At 39.8% G+C, this 18,214-nt stretch overlaps 1 protein-coding gene across 2 annotated transcripts in view; it reads left to right on the top strand.

Moving 5' to 3' along the window:
• iars1 (isoleucyl-tRNA synthetase 1) overlaps positions 1-18,214 on the top strand; it is a 209,038-nt gene that overhangs the window by 31,287 nt on the left and 159,537 nt on the right. For both annotated transcript variants that reach the window (XM_063067569.1, XM_063067568.1), the window contains 3 exons: positions 4,869-5,025; positions 5,399-5,518; positions 5,982-6,064. In XM_063067569.1, the coding sequence (XP_062923639.1) occupies positions 4,869-5,025; positions 5,399-5,518; positions 5,982-6,064 (360 nt within the window). The remainder of the gene's footprint in view (positions 1-4,868; positions 5,026-5,398; positions 5,519-5,981; positions 6,065-18,214) is intronic.

Genomic DNA, 18,214 nt, shown 5'->3' with positions numbered 1-18,214 from the left:
ACCTTGACATTCTCCTGTAAAATGTCTTGATACAATTTTGAATTCATTGTTCCCTCAACAATTGCAAGCTGTGCAGGCCCAGAGGTAGCAAAGCAGTCCCACACCATGATGCTCCTTTCACCCCATGTTTCACAGTTGGGATGAGGTGTTGGTGTGCATTGCCCTTTTTCCTCCAAACATGGGAATGTACATTTCTGCCAAAAGTTCAACTTCTATCTCTTCTGTCTCCTTGTTCCAGAAGTGCTGTAGAACATCCAGTTGGTCTTTTGCAAACTTGAGACATGCAGCAATGTTTTTTTTGAGAGCAGTGGTTTCCTCCGTGGTGTCCTTCCATGAACACCATTCTTGTTCAGTGTTTTTCTTATAGTGGACACAGGAACAGAGACTTTAGCAAGTTTTTGAAATTTCTGCAGGTCTTTTACTGTTACCCTTGGGTTCTTTTTCAGCTCCTTCAGCATTGCACGTTGTGCTCTTGGTGTGATCTCTGCAGGATGCCCACTCCTAGGGAGAGTAGCAACAGTACTTTGTTTTCTCCATTTGAAGACTATTTCTCTTACTATGGACTGATGAACACTCAAGTCTTTAGAAATAGTTTTGTAGTCTTTTCTAGTTTCATGCATCTCTACATTTCTTCTAAGGTCCTCTGAAAGTTCTTTTGACCGAGGTATGGTCCACATAAAGAGATCTTTCTTGAGAAGACCAGGCCCTGTCAGCAACCTGACTTTGTGTATCTTTTTTTTTATAAGGCAGGGTACCTCTACAATCCACACCTCCAGTCGCATCTCATTTAATGGAACACCTGACTCCAACTAGTTCTTGTAGAAGACATTACCCTAGAGGTTCATATACTTTTTCCAACAAAATACATGCAACATTTTTTTTTGTGTTATTTATTTAATTGGGTTCTCTTCATCTAGCTTTAGGACTTGCGTGAAGATCTGATTACAGTTTAGGTCATGTTTATTTCAGAAATAGAGAAAATTTTACAGGGTTCACAAACTTTCTAGCACCACTGTATAACACTTTGTATACAACAAATTATACGACATCTGATAAAACATAATCTACTATACCTTGGCCCAAAACTTTGGCTGTTTATTCTTTTCCATAAATGCTGCCTAGCTGCTGAGTTCCTCCACCATTTTGGGTGTGTTGCTTGGATTTCCAGCATCTGCAGATTTTCTCTTGCTTTTGATTGTTCCACCATGCCGTTTCTTTTCAACTTGCTTACGTGTATTTTTTGCAATAATTAAGCTGTCATTCCAGGTGATGAGAATTTCTTATGAACGGAGCTCTAAAAGAGTACTAATGTTAATATAGTAGATTTAGTTAATTGATCCATCTGTGAATTGGAGCTGCTGCTTATTTGGGACACCTCTTCGAGAAAAAGATCTAATTAAGAAAGTAGCAGGGATTCCCTTTGTTTATTTGGGACACCAGGCTGCTTGCTTAGGACAGGAGACTTGCTGAACAGTTTCTAACTAGGGTTGGTCACGTGAACTTGCGTGGCTATTAGAAACTACACTGTTCTGAGAGCAAAGTTTTTAAATAGAATTAATTGTGCATGTTTGTGTTCAAAAAGCAGTGAGTTTTGGCTCTGATAGTTGACAAGAAATAGGCAGTAAGACAACTTAGAATTGTTTTGCCCACTGTGGTTTCAAGCATTCAGGAGATGTCAGACATGCCCGGCAGTGAAAATAAAACTCTTTCACTACTTCAACAAGTTAGGAACGATGAAGAATTTGAAGATATCAACAATTATCTTGAATGTTAAAATGAAAATGAAGATTTGGAGGAAGCGATCATCAAGAACATTGTGTGAAGGCAGTCCATTATTTGCACTAGGTGCTTATGCTAATTTTGTTCATTTACAGTCAAATCGAAAGAACACGGAGCATGTTGGTTGTCCATTGCAACCAAAAATGACAGTGAAACTTGTGCGGGAGAGTTTTTAAAGTGGAAAAGTCGTTGCACTGGGATAGTTCCATTCTCTTGACCTCAGAAGGCTGGTCCAGTCATACAAGTAGTCGTCACTAACTGGGGTCTTCCTTGGTTGCAGTGAATAACCATGATTACTTCTGTGTCTTATCATGTTCCACGAAACATTGCAGAACTGCCTTCTTGGCCATTGGATCTCATTGTTGATTTTATCTGCCCAGTCTGCCGGAGTTGACTTAACTAGGCATGTCCTATTTCACTGGGGTATGAGATAACTCACCTGGTTTAGCTTGCCTTTTGAAGCAGTGTACTGGGTTGTGTCCGCTTTTGCATGGAAACAGCTTGTTGGAGCCGTAGAGGAGAGCTGAGTGTTTGTAGGAACCGAAGCTAAGTGAGTTGCCTCAGAATAGGCTAGAAAAGCCCCTTTATCAGAGGTGCTACCGCTCCCTGGACATCCCATACATGACAGTGTACACTGGATGAAGCCCTCCATCAATAGTTAGGAACTATTACACAGTTTTATAGTATTGGTAGTGCTCTTATTTGTTCTGTATTTCATTTAAGTATATAATTTGTTACTCGGTTAAACGGTAATTTGACATTTTTACACCTTTTTAACTATTTCCATTAAATTTCAGATAATTGGGCAGCTGCTTAATTGGGCCAAAATGGTCTTGAAAGTGTCCCAATTAACTGGAATCCTCTGCACTTTGCTATTACACCGCTATCTATCTTTGTTACTGAAATTTATATTATATCTTTATCACCGCTATCAAAGTTTTGAATGCCTAACTTCCCATCCTTTTGTTCTCCATTCACTTTAAGTTCCATTCGTTTAATTGTCATCTTTATTTTCTCTGACACATACCTGTAAGTCAGTGGAACCCTACATCGTGGCTTTGTCCCCAGGTATACTGAAAACCCTTATTTTCAAATCAGTTCATGATTCTGCACTGTCCTTCATTCCATCTTCATTCTTTATTCCATCAACTCCTGCTTGTTTTCTATATGTGCATTTTTACCCCACTTCCTACTTATCTACATAATTGTTGCCAGTTTTCAGCCTTCTTGGAATTGTATTTTCATACTACTTTCTTTAAAATAGTTTTCTCTTGTTGAAATATTTTTGTAAAATGTATTTTGTTCTCTTTAAACAAACTTTCTATTACCTAATGTTGACATCCTTTGTTCTTTTACCTTATTGCTTTTGCTATTCTCTCCTTTTCTTATAGGCAGAGCACACACCAGATTATTTTTATATACAATGCCTATAAAAAGTATTCACCCCCCCCCCCCACCGGAAGTTTTCATATTTTATTGTTTTACAACATTGAATCACAGTGGAGTTAATTTGGCTTTTTTGACACTGATCAACAGAAAAAGATTCTTTCATGTCAAAGTGAAAACAGATCTCTACAAAGTGATCTAAATTAATTACAAATATAAAACACAAAATAATTGTTGTTCATCCGCTTTAATATGACAGCATATCATCACTGGTGTAGGTAATTGGTTTTAAATGTCACATAATTAGTTAAATGGAGATCACCTGTGTGCAGTCAAGGTGTTTCTATTGTCTGTAGTAAAAATACACCCGTATCTGAAAGGTCCAGCTGCTGGTGAGTCAGTATCCTGACAAAAAGTACACCATGAAGACAAAAGAACACTCCAAGCAACTCCATAAAAAGGTATTGAAAAGCACAAATCAGGAGGTGGTTACAAGAAAATTTCCAAGTCATTGAACATCCCATGGAGTACAGTTAAATCAGTCATCAAGAAATGGAAAGAATATGACACAGCTGTAATCTGCCTAGAGCAGGCCATCCTGAAAAACTGAGTGATCGTGCAAGAAGGGGACTAGTGAGGGAGGCCACCAAGAGACCTATGACAACTCTGGAGGAGTTACAAGCTTCAGTGGCTGAGATGGGAGACACTGCGCATACAACAACTGTTGCCTGAGTGCCTCACCAGTTGCAGCTTATAGGAGAGTGGCAAAGAGAAAGCCACTGAAAAAACTCACATGAGATCTCGGCTAGAGTTTGCCAGAAGGTATGTGGGAGACTCTGAAGTCAGCCCAAAGAAGGTTCTGTGGTCTGATGAAACCAAAATTGAGCTGTTTGGCATGAGTCAAACACCATACATCGTCAAAAACATTCTACCCCTACTGTGAAACATGGTGATTGCTGCATCATGCTGTGAGGATGCTTCACTGCAGCAGGCCCTCGTCAGCTTGTGAAGTTAGAGGGTAAAATTAATACAGCAAAATATGGGGAAATCCTGGAGAAAAACCTGATGCGAGCTGCTAGAGAACTGCGACTTAGTAGAAGATTTGTTTTCCAGGAAGACAATGACCCCAATAAACTCAAATCTACACAGGAATCGCTTAAAAACAATAAGTTAATGTCCTGGAGTGGCCAAGTCAGCCCAGACCTCAATCCAATTGAGAATTTGTGGCTGGACTTGAAAAGGGCTGTTCACTCATGATCCCCATGCAATCTGACAGAAATTGAGCAGTTTTGTAAAGAAGAATGAGGAAAAATTGCAGTGTCCAGATGTGCAAAGCTGATAGAGACCTATCCACACAGACTCAAGGCTGTAATTGCTGTCAAAGATGCAGCGACTAAATACTGACTTGAAGCAGGTGAATACTTGTGTAATCAATTATTTTATGTTTTATAGTTGTAATAGCTGTTTTCACTTTGACACAGGAGTCTTTTTCTGTTGATCAGTGTCAAAAAAACCAGATTAAATGCAGCGTGACTCATTGTTGTAAAACAAAATGTGAAAACTTACAAGAGGAGTGAATATTTTTTTATTGGCACTGTAAATATCTCAATGTATTTATTCAGTATAAATTTTCTGTTGATTGATTGTGTATCTGTCTTGTGGATTTACCTTTATCGATTGTCAATTAATATTGGGCTTGACAGGTACACTTTCTATGATGGACCACCTTTTGCCACTGGCCTTCCACACTATGGCCATATTCTTGCTGGGACAATAAAGGATGTCGTGACCAGATTTGCTCATCAAAGTGGATTCAGTGTGGAAAGAAGATTTGGATGGGATTGCCATGGTTTGCCTGTGGTAGGTTACTGGAATGGATGACGTTTCACCAGATGGTTATTGTCCTGTGGATTAAGAGTTTCAGTGTATGAATATGTTTACATAATTGCATTTATTCAGTTTTAACTGATTCTTGCTCCTCTCATCATCTTGACAATTGTTGAAACTAAGCCCTGAAAAGAGAATATGATTAATTTGCGAACTGTCTTTTAACAATTGTTATTCATACCTGAAAGGGATTGCTTAGCTTTCTCCTCATGTTTAAAATACTCATTGCTTTATTAAAATCTTATTGTGTTTTGGATGGTTTAAGGAAGGAATTGGAATGTACTTAAAATTTAAATTTGAAATTTGACATCATAGTACAACAGTTTTTGGTTATTCTCTCGTACAGGAGTATGAAATTGATAAGACGCTGGGTATTAAAGGACCTGAGGATGTAGCAAAAATGGGAATAGCTGAATACAACAGACATTGTCGAAGTATAGTGATGAGATACTCAGGTGAATGGGAAGTAAGTACTGCTCATGATACTGCACAGCAGCTACCAAATTTCTCAGTTTGTGGACCTGTCTTCAGAATTAATACTGGAGGTTTTAGGTTATGAAGTAGTCTCTTTTTCAGGCTGATCAGTATGCTAATTATTGGATGTAACATAACTGTGTTTGCTTTGGGAAGTCTAATAATTTAAAAAGTACTTGTTTCAGAAATAGGATTTTTTTGCCTCATATGCAGTGCATTGATTTATTTGGTTTTTGAATTAACTAATTAACAGAAGTTTTAAAGATGTGATTAATTTAAATAAATTCACAAAATTTAATATAGAAGTTTTAACTTTGAGATATTAATTTATTTCATTTTCGGTATTAACATACTACAACAAAATACTGATGTTTGTTACTTCGCTTTTACTTTTAAAACTATTATTATAAAACTGAACTTTATTTATAAGGGGTGTAAATGTTCTTCATCATCAGACTACTATCACTAGGTTGGGACGCTGGATTGATTTTAAGAATGACTACAAAACCCTGTATCCATCTTTTATGGAAACTGTCTGGTAAGTGATAAAACTAAAGATAATTGTTTAGAATTAGTTCATGTTGGTACATTGAGTAGTCCAATCTTAGTTTGAATTCAGTATTGTATATTGTAGTCAGACGCAGAAGCTCAATATCTTTACATGATACTGACAAGTTTGTTTTACAAAAATTGTTTATTATTAAGTTTTTAGACTTGGCAATCTATTACTATTCACCATTTAAGATTGAGAAGAAAGTGAAAGCATCTGTCTCTGACATCCGTGAGATAGAAATGGAGCACTCTTGAAGCTTACGAATTTTTGGAATTTTCCTCCTTGTAGAGAAAGTGAGACTGAATATGCGAATACTGAAATCATTGGGATTTTGCATTGAAAAGGGTGTTAAATGCATGGGAAACAGGCAGAAAGATGTATGTGAATTCAATCACAGATTGACCAGATTAAAATGTATGTACAAGGACATTTATATAACACTGCAGTTCTCAACTGAGTGGCAGAAAATTTTGGGGGAAGAACTCTCATTTCTCAAATACTCCCATAACTGCCAGCACTTACTAGCTTTAATCCTTAGAAGCTTGTGCTCCGGCTTCAGCATATACCTAAGCTGAAGTGTTGATCTTCTGATTCACTACAAGCTAGTCTCAGAATGCAGATTCCTTAGACGTTCAAAGTTCCCAGTGCCTATAAATCCTGATTCTTCAAACCCGTATTGGCAGACTGGAGAAACAGAAGCCATTGGACAGGGAGGGTTTTCTATTATTCCTGTTGAAGATCCATGTGATAGTTTTTGAGTTTAGTGGTGTTGGTTATCTTTCTAAGTGAGATTGCTGCTGGTGATGTAGTGGCGCAGTGTGATATTAACCAGATCCCTAGGCTCAGTTTTTAATGGTGTTTTTGACAATGAACTAAGTTAAGGCTTCATTTGGTTCATCTAATAAGCTGCATTATTCTACTGTAGAATGTCAAGTGCAATGAAAGACGCTTGGCAAAGTGACTAAGAAAATAAATCTCCATTGTGCACTTAAGTGACCCTTCTAATGACCTCTGACGCACAAGGGTGTAAAATTGTTTTGAAGTAGGGGTTGATAGGTTGAGAGGGAAAATAAATCAACCATGTTTGGCAGGGCAGGTTCAATGGACCCAATGTCCTAATTCTGCTCCTATGTCTTATGGTTTTATGGACTAAAGTACAAATAATGATTAGGATGAGCTTCAGGAGCTTTGAAATAGAATTAATTTTAAAAAAATCATCACTGTCTGGATGTTTGTCATGATAATGTTAGCCTGAAGGTAAGTTCCTGATTTGGGTAGGGTGATGTGCAGGAAGACAGTGGCAGATGCAAATAATAAAACAATTAGGTCAGCATTGGTAGTTGGTGAATCTGGCAAATGGGTTATGTTGGTTGTCAAAGCCATTCACGGTGGGGCCTGCCTCACAGTTAGAAATCTAATCTATTGGTGGCTAACCTTCTGTTAGATTCAATATGCCTGCGGACATGCTGATAGAAACACGTGGATGGCCAAATCCAGATGATGTACTTATTGAAGATTGGCTCCTTTGGTGGAAGACTTTTATAGTTTAACTTCAATTTGCTGAAGATGTTTATGGGAATTGGCCTGTGTAGCTGTTCTTCCATTTTGCCTTTTAATACATTTGAGCCACATGTTGACTTATAGTTTTATATCATGAAGGATAGTACATTAATTATTTGTTACTCGAAGACTACATTTGCCAGTCACTTTTTTGGGATGGAAAAGCCCCTTGGCCTGGATTTTCTTTAGTAGGACCTTTTCCTCGCAGTTACTGCGTCTATTCCCCAGTGTTCTGAACAAAGCTTCTGTGAATTAGTAAGACTGAATTAGCTTGCTGAGATGAACATCAAATCCCCAAATGTAGAAATGTGTCACTCTAGAAGTGGTTGCGCCTGCAAAACTGCTCTGGAAATAATCGACAAGTGTCAAAGCTCTCCCCCCCCCCTGCATTTGTAGTATTTCAGTGCTGCTAATTACCAAAGTTTTTGAATGATGAGTTTTTAAAAAAAAACAATTTTTTAATAATCGATTAAAACACTAGTTAGCCATATTAAAAGAAACTTGAGTAATTAAAGTGTACACCTTTCTTCCCTGAAGCCCAAGTATGTAAGTGGCTGGCAGTCTTGTTAAGCTTTTTTCTGTTGTTTGTTTGTACATTGAGTCTAGAAGCAGACGCCAAACTGGAAATTGCAATTGAAAATAGAGTTCAGTAGGAAGATTGGGACTTGCCCACAGTTATGTGGGTAAACGTTTGGGCTTAATTGTGGAACTGCAGTATTTACGAGAAAAAGCTTAGGCTCTTGGCTGCAATAGTTCTTGTCTAACATCTCTGTATATGCATTATTTTTATTGTTTTCTTAGTTTGTGTTGCTGATGCACATTTTCTCTTTGGTATCATCAATAATCACGGTCTTATAGACCACTTCAAATATATTATTACCAGAAATTAGGTTGAGATCTTAGTGTTATGAATGAAGGATTAAACTGAGGCTCAATAAGTCAAGTGGTTAATTCGAGAGGGCCTACTGCTGACTAACTGAGAGATTGGATGTTTAGGCGGGTCAAGGGGGTCATGGGGTTAGGAGAGACACACTAAAGATTAAGAGCAGGATTTGGCAGTATCTTCATGAACCTGCTTTCAATTTGGTAAGATTACAGCTGGCTCGATTCAACTTACCTGCTTGGTTCTCTTAACCCTTAACTCATGTATAGCTCAAAAATATACTTTTTAACTCTTGAATGTACAATGGATTCTGGGTAATTGGCTCACTGGTTAATAGGGGCAGCTGCTTATTTGGTGCAGCTCTTAAAGACCAAAAAAATAATTGGGAAAGTAGCTGGGATTCCTTTTATCTATTTGGGATACAATGGCACTTAATTGGGACATGAAACTGTTCCTAAAGTTTCTAACTAGCATCAGTTGCGTGCACTTGCGTTTAGAGTAAACTTTTTAAATAACATCTGTTGCATGTGTTTGTGTTCAAAAACCATTGATTTTTTTTGTCACTGATAATTAGCGAAAAATAATCAGTAAGGCAATTTGGAACTCTTGTTCGCTGCAATTTCAAGCATTCAGGCTCGGAGATGCCAGAAATGGACGTGAGCAAAAATGAAACTACTTCACTACTTCAGGTTAGGAACTACAAAGAATTTGAAGTTATTGGCAATCATCGTGAATGTTGCAATGAAAGTGATGATTTGGAGGATGCAATCATCAAAGGCAGTGTTAATTTTATTCCTTTGCTGGCTGATCGTTCATACCCAACAATGGTAGGAAACCTGTGTGGGAGAGTTTTTAAAAACAGTTGCATATGTCTAAAACTAAATTATCGCAGTTTTTACTCTGACATTAGTCCCGTTTGTGATAAGTGTAAGGGGGTGAGGCTTCTTTTATCCATATGTACTAGACCTGTCCTAGTCTAGAGAAATTCTGGGGAGAAGTTTTATCAGCCCTATCCCATATTCTTAATTGCCACTTAGAACCTAACCCTCTGATTGCTCTTTTTGGCACCTTGGGTGAAGTAGACATGCACTTGAGTCGAACATTACCTTTTGCCTCTCTTTTGGCTAGACTGTTAGTTCTTAGGTGGAAAGATGTTGCCCCACCCACACGCTCAATGACTTAGTGATATGTCTTATTTAGACCTTGAAAAGATTCATTATTCACTTCTTAATTCAAACTTTTCATAAGGTGTGAGGACCTTTTCTTGAATACTTTAATAACTCCTCTTTAGATTAAGTTTATCCTTTTTTGTACTACAATCCCTTACTTTCAGCTTTTTTCTGTAAGTTTTACAGTTTTTTGTTGTGAATTACATTATAATTTTGGTAGTCGGCATTACATTTTTTTTAACAACTCTGTGGGGTCGAATGCTCCGATTAATTTTTTCTTTTATACACAGAAATGGTTGGCCTGGGGTTTTTTTTAGTGGGAGGTCGGGGAGGATATTAATCTTACATGGTTTTATTTTGGGTGCTTTTTCTTTGTTGTTATGAATTATATATTGGACATGTTTGTTTTGCACTGTATGAATCTCCATTTTGTTGATGGGTTTTTTCTGTAGCTATATTGTGGAAACGTATAAAAAAATTAATTTAAAAAAAAGCAGTTGCACTGGGACAGTTCCACTCTCAAACTTGGAAGTCAAGATCCAGTGGTACAAGTAATTTTACTTATTCAGAGTCGATCAAAAGAACACGACAGCGTACTCTGGATTAATTTCTCTGATAACTATTAGAAACTACAGTATTATAGTTCTGTAGTAGTATTGTTAGTGTTCTAATTCATTTTGTGTTTCATATAAATGCGTAATTTGTTACTCAGTTTAATGGTAGTTTGTCTTTTTTAATACGGTTTTAACTTTTTCCATAAACTTCAGCTAATTGGGGCAGACACTTAGTTAGGGCAAAATGTACTGGTCCCAAAGTGTCCCAATTAACTGAAATCCACTGTATTTAATGGCTCATCAGTTAAAAGAGAACTGATTAAAATTGGAACTTCTGATCTTGATGTGGGATAAGGTAAATAAAATTTTGTTGAATCTGGAGGACTATTGACTGTGAATGTAGAAGTATGATTAAGTTTAGAGAAAGTTGGTGTTGTGGATGGCGAGGAAGGTTGTCTAGGCTACAAAAGAATATTGATCAGATGGAAAGTTGAGCATAATGTGGCAGGTAAAATTTAACGGGCATTTTAAGAAGTTCTGTAGAGGTATACAGTACTTGCAGTAAATGATAGGGCACTGAGGAGTTTTGATAAATGAGAGACCTTGGGGTACATGTCTGTATAGTTTACTGATTGTAGCAACATGTGTAAATAGGATGGTGAAGAAGTTATATGGCTTCATAACTGGGCATAGAATAAAAGGCTGGTTCATTATACTGCAACTGGTCAGAACACATGGTATATTGTGTGTAGTCCTGGTCTCTGCCATATAAGAAGGACCTATTTGTGCTGGTGAGAGTGCAACAGAGATATTCCAGGATATTGCATGGATTGGAGGACTTTAGTTATGGAGAGAGAGATAGACCAGTCTGTATTTGATTTTCCAAGAAAAGAGTATGTTGAGCAATAACCTGATAAAGGTGTATAAAATTATGAGGAGTATCGTTAGAGTTGCTTTTTTTCCCCCTATGGTCATGGTATCAGAAACGAGGAAAAAGGCTTAAGGTAAGAAGAAGGAGTTTTAAACGGATTTGAGGGAAAGGTTTTATATTTTGCAGAGACTGGTGATGTTTGGATTTCACTGCCAGAGGAGGTGGTGGAGTCAAACTACCTTTCAGAGATATTTAGTCAAGTACTTAAATAAAGCAGAGAAAAGTATGATGTTATACAGGCAAATAAGCAAAAAAGACAGCATTGACATGACAAGCCAAAAGGTTTTTGTGTTGTACAACTCTGCCTGTAGTTTTTGGAGTATAGAAGAATGAGGAATGACCTCTTTCAGATAGATAAAATGAGAGTGACTCAAATATAGGGCATAGCTGTAAGGTAAGGATCAGGTAATTTAAACTTCTTCCTGAGAAAGGAAGAAGTTGCTTCTCACCACATGTGAATCTCTAGCATTCTCTGCCTTGGTGGGTACTGGAAGCTGGATCATTAGAAGAATTTGAAGTGCAGGTGGATAAATACTAGATAGATGAAGCATTTTGTAATTGAGCTTTGAGCAGTGATTAATCCAGACATGAGACATTTGAGAGGAGGACATTTCTCTCAGGTCCACTATTCGAGTAGAAAAAGGTAGCATCAGATCGCAGCAGCGTGTTTGAGCTTTGACCAACGACCAATCCGTATTTGGGATTTATTAGCAAGAGCAAATTAGGGGCAAGTACAGCGGCCATCGTCGCAACATTCGTCATCTGCGTGGACAGAGTCAGATTGGTGATCTTGAGACTTAAGCTTTTCAAGGCTTCAACGAGGAGAGGCTTCAGGCAGAAAAAGCAAAGAAGAGAAAAGCTGTAGATGACTTTTTCCTTCCCTCCTTTATACCTGCTTAGTTAAGACAGTAGAATTATCAGGCAGCATGTGGGAAAGTAGAGACCTCCAGTGTCCTTGACAACTACAACTGCGAGAAGTGCATCCAGCTGCAGCTTCTAACACTCTGCATTAAGGAGATGGAGCTGGAACTGGATGAACTCCAGATCATTCAGTGAAGGGGTGATAGGACATATAGAGAGGTAGTTACACCCAAGGTGCAGGACACAATCAGGAAGAGAAATGGGTTAAGGATCCAGTGTAGAATACCCCTGTGGCCATCCCCCTCAACAACAAGTATGTCACTTTGGATACCGTTGGGAGATACACAGTACTTGGGTCTCCGGCACTGATTCAGAAGGGAAGGGGGGAGAAGAGGCACACTGTGGTGATGGGGGGGGGGGCGCGGTTTGTTATTTAGGAGAACAGACAGGAGGCTCTGTGGGCAAGAATGAGATTCCTGAATGGTATGTTGCCTCCTGGATGCCAGGATCTGGGTCATCTCGGATAGAGTCCTCAGCATTCTTAAGTAGGATGGTGAACAGCCAGAGGTCATGGCTCCATGCAGGTACCAGTGACATGGTAGGAGAAGCACAGGGAGTTTGGCACTAAGTTAAGGGCAGGTCTGCCAGGGTTTTGATCTCAGGATTGCTACCCATCCCACATGTATTAAGGCCAGAACTAGGAAGTTTATACAGTTTAACACGTGGCTAAGGAGTTGGTGTAGAAGGGAGAGTGTCAGATTTTTGGATCACTGGGCTCTCTTCGAGGGAAGGTGGAACCTGTAAAGAAGGAATGGTTTGCACCTGAATGGAGGGGACCTAAAATCCTAGCGTGGTTGAGCATGGTGCAACTAGTGTCTGAACTGCGTATATCTCAATGCAAGAAGTATCATAAGACCATAAGACATAGGAGCAGAATTCAGCTATTTGGCCTATCGAGTCTGCTCCACCATTCAATCATAGCTGATCCTGTTTCCCACTTCCTCAGCCCCACTCCTCAACCTTCTCCCTGTAACCTTTGATGCTGTGTCCAATCAAGAACCTATCAAGCCCTGTCTTAAATACACTCAATGACCTGGCCTCCACAGCAGCCATAAGTTCATCACCCTCTGGCTAAAGAAGTTTCTTCGCATCTCCGTTTTAAATGGATGCCCCTCTATCCTGAGCCTGTGCCCTCTTGTCCTAGACTCCCCCACCATGGGAAGCATCCTTTCCACATCTATTCTGTCTAGACCTTTCAACATTCAAAAGCTTTCAATGAGATTCACCCCCCTCTTCACCCATCCTCCTGAACTCCAGCGAGTACAGACCCAGAGCTATCAAACCTTGTATGATAACCCTTTCATTCCTGGAATTATCCTTGTAAACCTCTTCTGAACCCTCTCCAATGCCAGCACATCTTTTCTTAGATGAGGACTTCATGCCACACACCAGTGAGGGTAAGACTGGGATGATTTGGCAACTGAATGCGTGGTTGAGGAACTGGTGCAGTGGGTAGGGGTTCAGATTTATGGTACATTGGGATCTCTTCTGGGGAAGGTATAACTGATACAAAAGGGACGTGTTGCGCCTGATGCAGGGAGGACCAATATCCTTGTGGGAAGGGTTGCTACAGCTGTTCAGAAGAGTTTGAACTAATTTGGCAGAGGGTGGGAATCGGATTGATCGTGCTGAGGATGAAGTAAATGTTTTGCAAGCGGGGCAGTGTGTAGTGAGACTGCTAGCAAGGAGAGGCTGATGATCGGGCAAAATTGCAGTCAACAGGATGAGTTGCAAAATAAAAGGCGGACAAAATAGAAAAGTGTATTTCAATGCACACAGTATATAAGAATAAGGTTGATGAACTTGTAGCACAGTTACAGATTGGCATGTATGAGGTTTTTTGTCATCACTGAGTCATGGCTGAAAGAAGATTATAGCTAGGAGCTTAACGTCCAAGCATGCACACTGTGTCAAAAGGATAGGAAGGGAGGTAGAGGCGGGTGACATGGCTCTGTTGGTTTAAAAAAAAATGAAATCAAATCGCTTGAAAGAGGTGACATAGGATTGGGAGGCATTGAATTGTGGGTAGAGCTAAGGAACTGCAAGGGTAGAAACACCCTGATGGGGGTCTACAAATAAAGATGTCTAAAAATTACAACAGGACATAGAAAGTGCATGTCAAAAGGGTAATATTGTGATAGTCATGGGGGATTTCAATATGCAAGTAGATTGGGAAAATCCGGTTGGTGCTGGATCCCAAGAGGGGAATTTCTACAAAGTGTACAAGATGGTATTTTAGAACATCTCATAGTTGAGCCCATGAGGGGATCAGCTATTTTGGATTGAGTGTTGTGCAATAAACCAGAATTGATTGGGGAGTTTAAAGTAAAGGAATCCTCGGGGCCAGTAATCATAGTATGATAGAATTCACCCTGAACTCTGAGAAGAAACTAAAGTTAGAGGTATCAGTATTACAGTGGAGTAAAGGGAACTACAGAGGCAAGAGAGGAGAGCTGGCCAGAATTGATTGGAAAGGAACACAAGCAGCGATGACGGCAGAGCAGCAATGGCTGGGAATTCTGGGAGCAATTTGGAAGGTGCAGGATGTATGCATCCCAAAGAGGAAGTAGTATTCTAAAGGCAGAATGACACAACCCTGGCTGACAAGAGAAGTCAAAGCCAACATAAAAGCTAAAGAGAAGGCATATAATAGCGGGGAAGTTGGAGGATTAGGAAGCTTTTAAAAACCAACAGAAGGCAACTAAAGTCATAAAGGTGGAATATTTAGGTGAGCTAGCCAATGATATTAAAGGGGATACCAAAAGTTTCTTCAGATATGTAAAGTGAAAGAGAGACGAGAGTAGGTATCGAACTGCTGGAAATTGTTGCTGGAGAGCTAGAAATGTGGGACAAGGAAATACCAGACAAACTGAATAAGTAAGTGTGGAAGAAACTAGCAGCATTACTAGGAGAAGGTTCTTGGGAAACTGAAAGGTCTGAAGATGGATAAGTTACCTAAACCTGACGGACGATACCCTGGGGTTCTGAAAGAGGAGGTTGAAGAAATTATGGAGGCATTAGTAATGATCTTTCAAGAATCAATGGATTCTGGCATGGATCTGGAGGACTGAAAAACTGCAAATTTCATTCCACTCTTCAAGAAAGGATAGAGCAGGGGCGGCCAACCTTTTACGTTCCCTGTGTCATTTTTTTCACACACGAGTTCAAATGCGCCATACAACTCTTGTACCCCCATTCAATTCTTGTAAAAATGTGTTAATATAGAACTCGTGCGTGAAAAAAATCGCATCGGAACCCTTGCGTGAAAAAATTGATGCATGAAATGTAAAAGGTTGGCCACCACTGGGATAGAGGCAGAAGAAAGGAATTGTAAGCCATTTAGTCTGACCTTAGTGGTTGGGAGGATATTGGAGTTGATTATTAAGGATGTGGTTTTGGGGAACTTGGAGACACATGATTACATAGCCTTTAGTCAACATGGTTTCCTTAAGGGAAAATCTTGCCTGTCAAATCTGTTTAAATTCTTTGAAGAAATAACAAGCAGAGTAGACCAAGGAGAATTGGTTGATGTTGTGTCCTTGGATTTTCAGAAGGCATTTGACAAGGTGCCACACATGAGGCTGCTTAACAAGTTAAGAGCCCATGATATTACAGGAAAGATACTGGCATGGATAGAGCAACACACATCAAAGTTGCTGGTGAACGCAGCAGGCCAGGCAGCATCTCTAGGAAGAGGTACAGTCGACGTTTCAGGCCGAGACCCTTCGTCAGGACTAACTGAAGGAAGAGTTAGTAAGAGACTAAGAAGGAAGAGTACTAACTCTTCCTTCAGTTAGTCCTGACGAAGGGTCTCGGCCTGAAACGTGGACTGTACCTCTTCCTAGAGATGCTGCCTGGCCTGCTGCGTTCACCAGCAACTTTGATGTGTGTTGCTTGAATTTCCAGCATCTGCAGAATTCCTGTTGCTGGCGTGGATAGAGGTTTGGCTGACGGCAAGAGACAAAGAGTGGGAATAAAGGGAGTCTTTTCTGGTTGGCTTCGGTGACGATTGGTGTTTCACAGGGGTCTGTGTTGGGACTGTTTCTCTTTATGTCAATGATCTGGATGACAGAATTGATGGCTTTGTGGCCAAGTTTGCAGGTGATACAAAGATGGGTGGAAGGGCAGGAAGTTTTGAGACAGTAGAGAGGCTACAAAAGGACTTGGATAGGGTTAGGAGAATGTGCATAGAAGTGGCAGATCGAATACAGTGTCAGGAAGTGTGTGGTCGTGCATTTTGGTAGAAGAAATGAAAGTGTAGGCTATTTTCTATATGGAGAGAAAATTCAAAAATTGGTGGCCTAAAAAGACTTGGGAGTCCTTGAGCAGGATTTCCTAAAGGTTAACATGTAGGATGAGTCAGTGGTCAGGAAGGCAAATGCGATGTTAACATTCATTTACAGATGACGAGAATATAAATGCAAGGATGTAATGTTGAGGCTTTAGAAAGTACTAGTGAGGCCCTACTTGGAGTATTGTGAGTAGTTGTTGGGCACATGGCCAAGTGGTTAAGGCATTCGTCTAGTGATCTGAAGGTCGCTAGTTTGAGCCTCAGCTGTGGCAGCGTGTTTGTCTCCTTGAGCAAGGCACTTAATCACACATTGCTCTATTGTCTGTGCGAGGAGTGGCGCCCCACACAGACCTCCAATCTGTGCCTTTTAAGGCATGAAAATACCCGACGCAGGCCTCTCATGGTCTGAGTCGATATTCCCTCCCTCCCTTTGGGCCCCCTGTCTTTGAAAGGATGTGCTGACATTGGAGAGGGTTCAAAAGAGTTTCATAAAAATGATTCTGGGATTGAAAGGTTTGTTGTATGAGGAGTATTTGATGTCTCTGAGCCTCTACTCACTGGAATTCAGAAGAATGAGGGGTGACCTCATTGAAACATCGGATGTTGAAAGGTCTTAATAGAGTGGATGTTTCCTATGGTGGGGGAGTCTAAGACTAGAGGACAGAGCCTCAGAATAGAGGGTCATCGCTTTAGTGTGGAGATCTTTAGCAGCGAGTGGTAAATCAGTTGCGTTGTTGCCACAGGCAGTTGTGAGGGACAAGTCGTTGGTGTATATATAAGGCAGACATGGCCAGATTCTTAATTAGTCAGGGCATGAAGGGATATGGGTATAAAGCAGGAGATTGGGGCCAAGAGGGAAAATGGATCAGCCATGATGAAATGGCAGAGCAGACTCAATAGCCCATGGCCTAATTCTGCTCCTATATTTATGGTCTTGTGGACAATTTTATTTAAATACATAATTTGTTACTCAGTTTGATTTTTGATACTTTCTCTTTTACGATTTCCATGAAACTTAAGCTAATTGCGCCAGAAGGTACTAGTTCTGATGTGTTCCAATTAACCAGAATGCTCTGTATGCCTTTGCATAGACATGTACTTTCATTGGATTACCAGCAGGTGGCGGTATGAACCTGGGTGAGCTGAAACCTGCAATATTTTCAAGTGTTCTGTCAGGAATTTTTTTGTTAGTTGTGGATTGCTGAAATTTCTGGCATCCTTGCCTTTATTGCTCACACAAATTGACCCTATTTACAAGGTTTGTTCAAATAGTACTCAGATCATGTGGCTGAGAGTCTGGTCTAGCAGGTAGCATAGACCAGTTTGGGATGGGGACATCGGTCAACCAAAGATTCTTAGGACTGTGTGGTAGTTTGATGCTCATTAATACTAACGTCAGATTATTAGATTGTTTAATGAATCTAAATTGATCATCTGCTGTGGATTGTTATCAGGTTCAGCCAACCTCACTTTCATTCTATTGTCGATTAGGTGATATTAACTGGCCTTGACAATGGGTCAACATTTGACCGAGTTCATCATCAAGGAGGCACAGTAAAATTTGATGGCAATTTATTGGTGTCATCTTCAAAATTACCAATCAAGCTTCCTATATATTCAGCCGAATTGTTAACATTATCATTAACACTCATTCCTGTGCCATAGGCCTCCAATCTGAAAAATAATCCTACACTGCAATCTTCTGACTCCTTCCACCAAGCCAATTTTGTATCAAGTTGGTTAGTTCACCCTGGGTCTCATGATTTCATGTTTTGGAGCAGCTTACCATGTGGGATTTAGTGTACTGATCTGTAGATTGCTTCAGC

Source organism: Mobula hypostoma, chromosome 15 (assembly GCF_963921235.1).
Source record: "Mobula hypostoma chromosome 15, sMobHyp1.1, whole genome shotgun sequence".
NCBI classification, from domain to species: domain Eukaryota; kingdom Metazoa; phylum Chordata; class Chondrichthyes; order Myliobatiformes; family Myliobatidae; genus Mobula; species Mobula hypostoma.
This window is presented reverse-complemented; position numbering and strand designations above follow the sequence as displayed.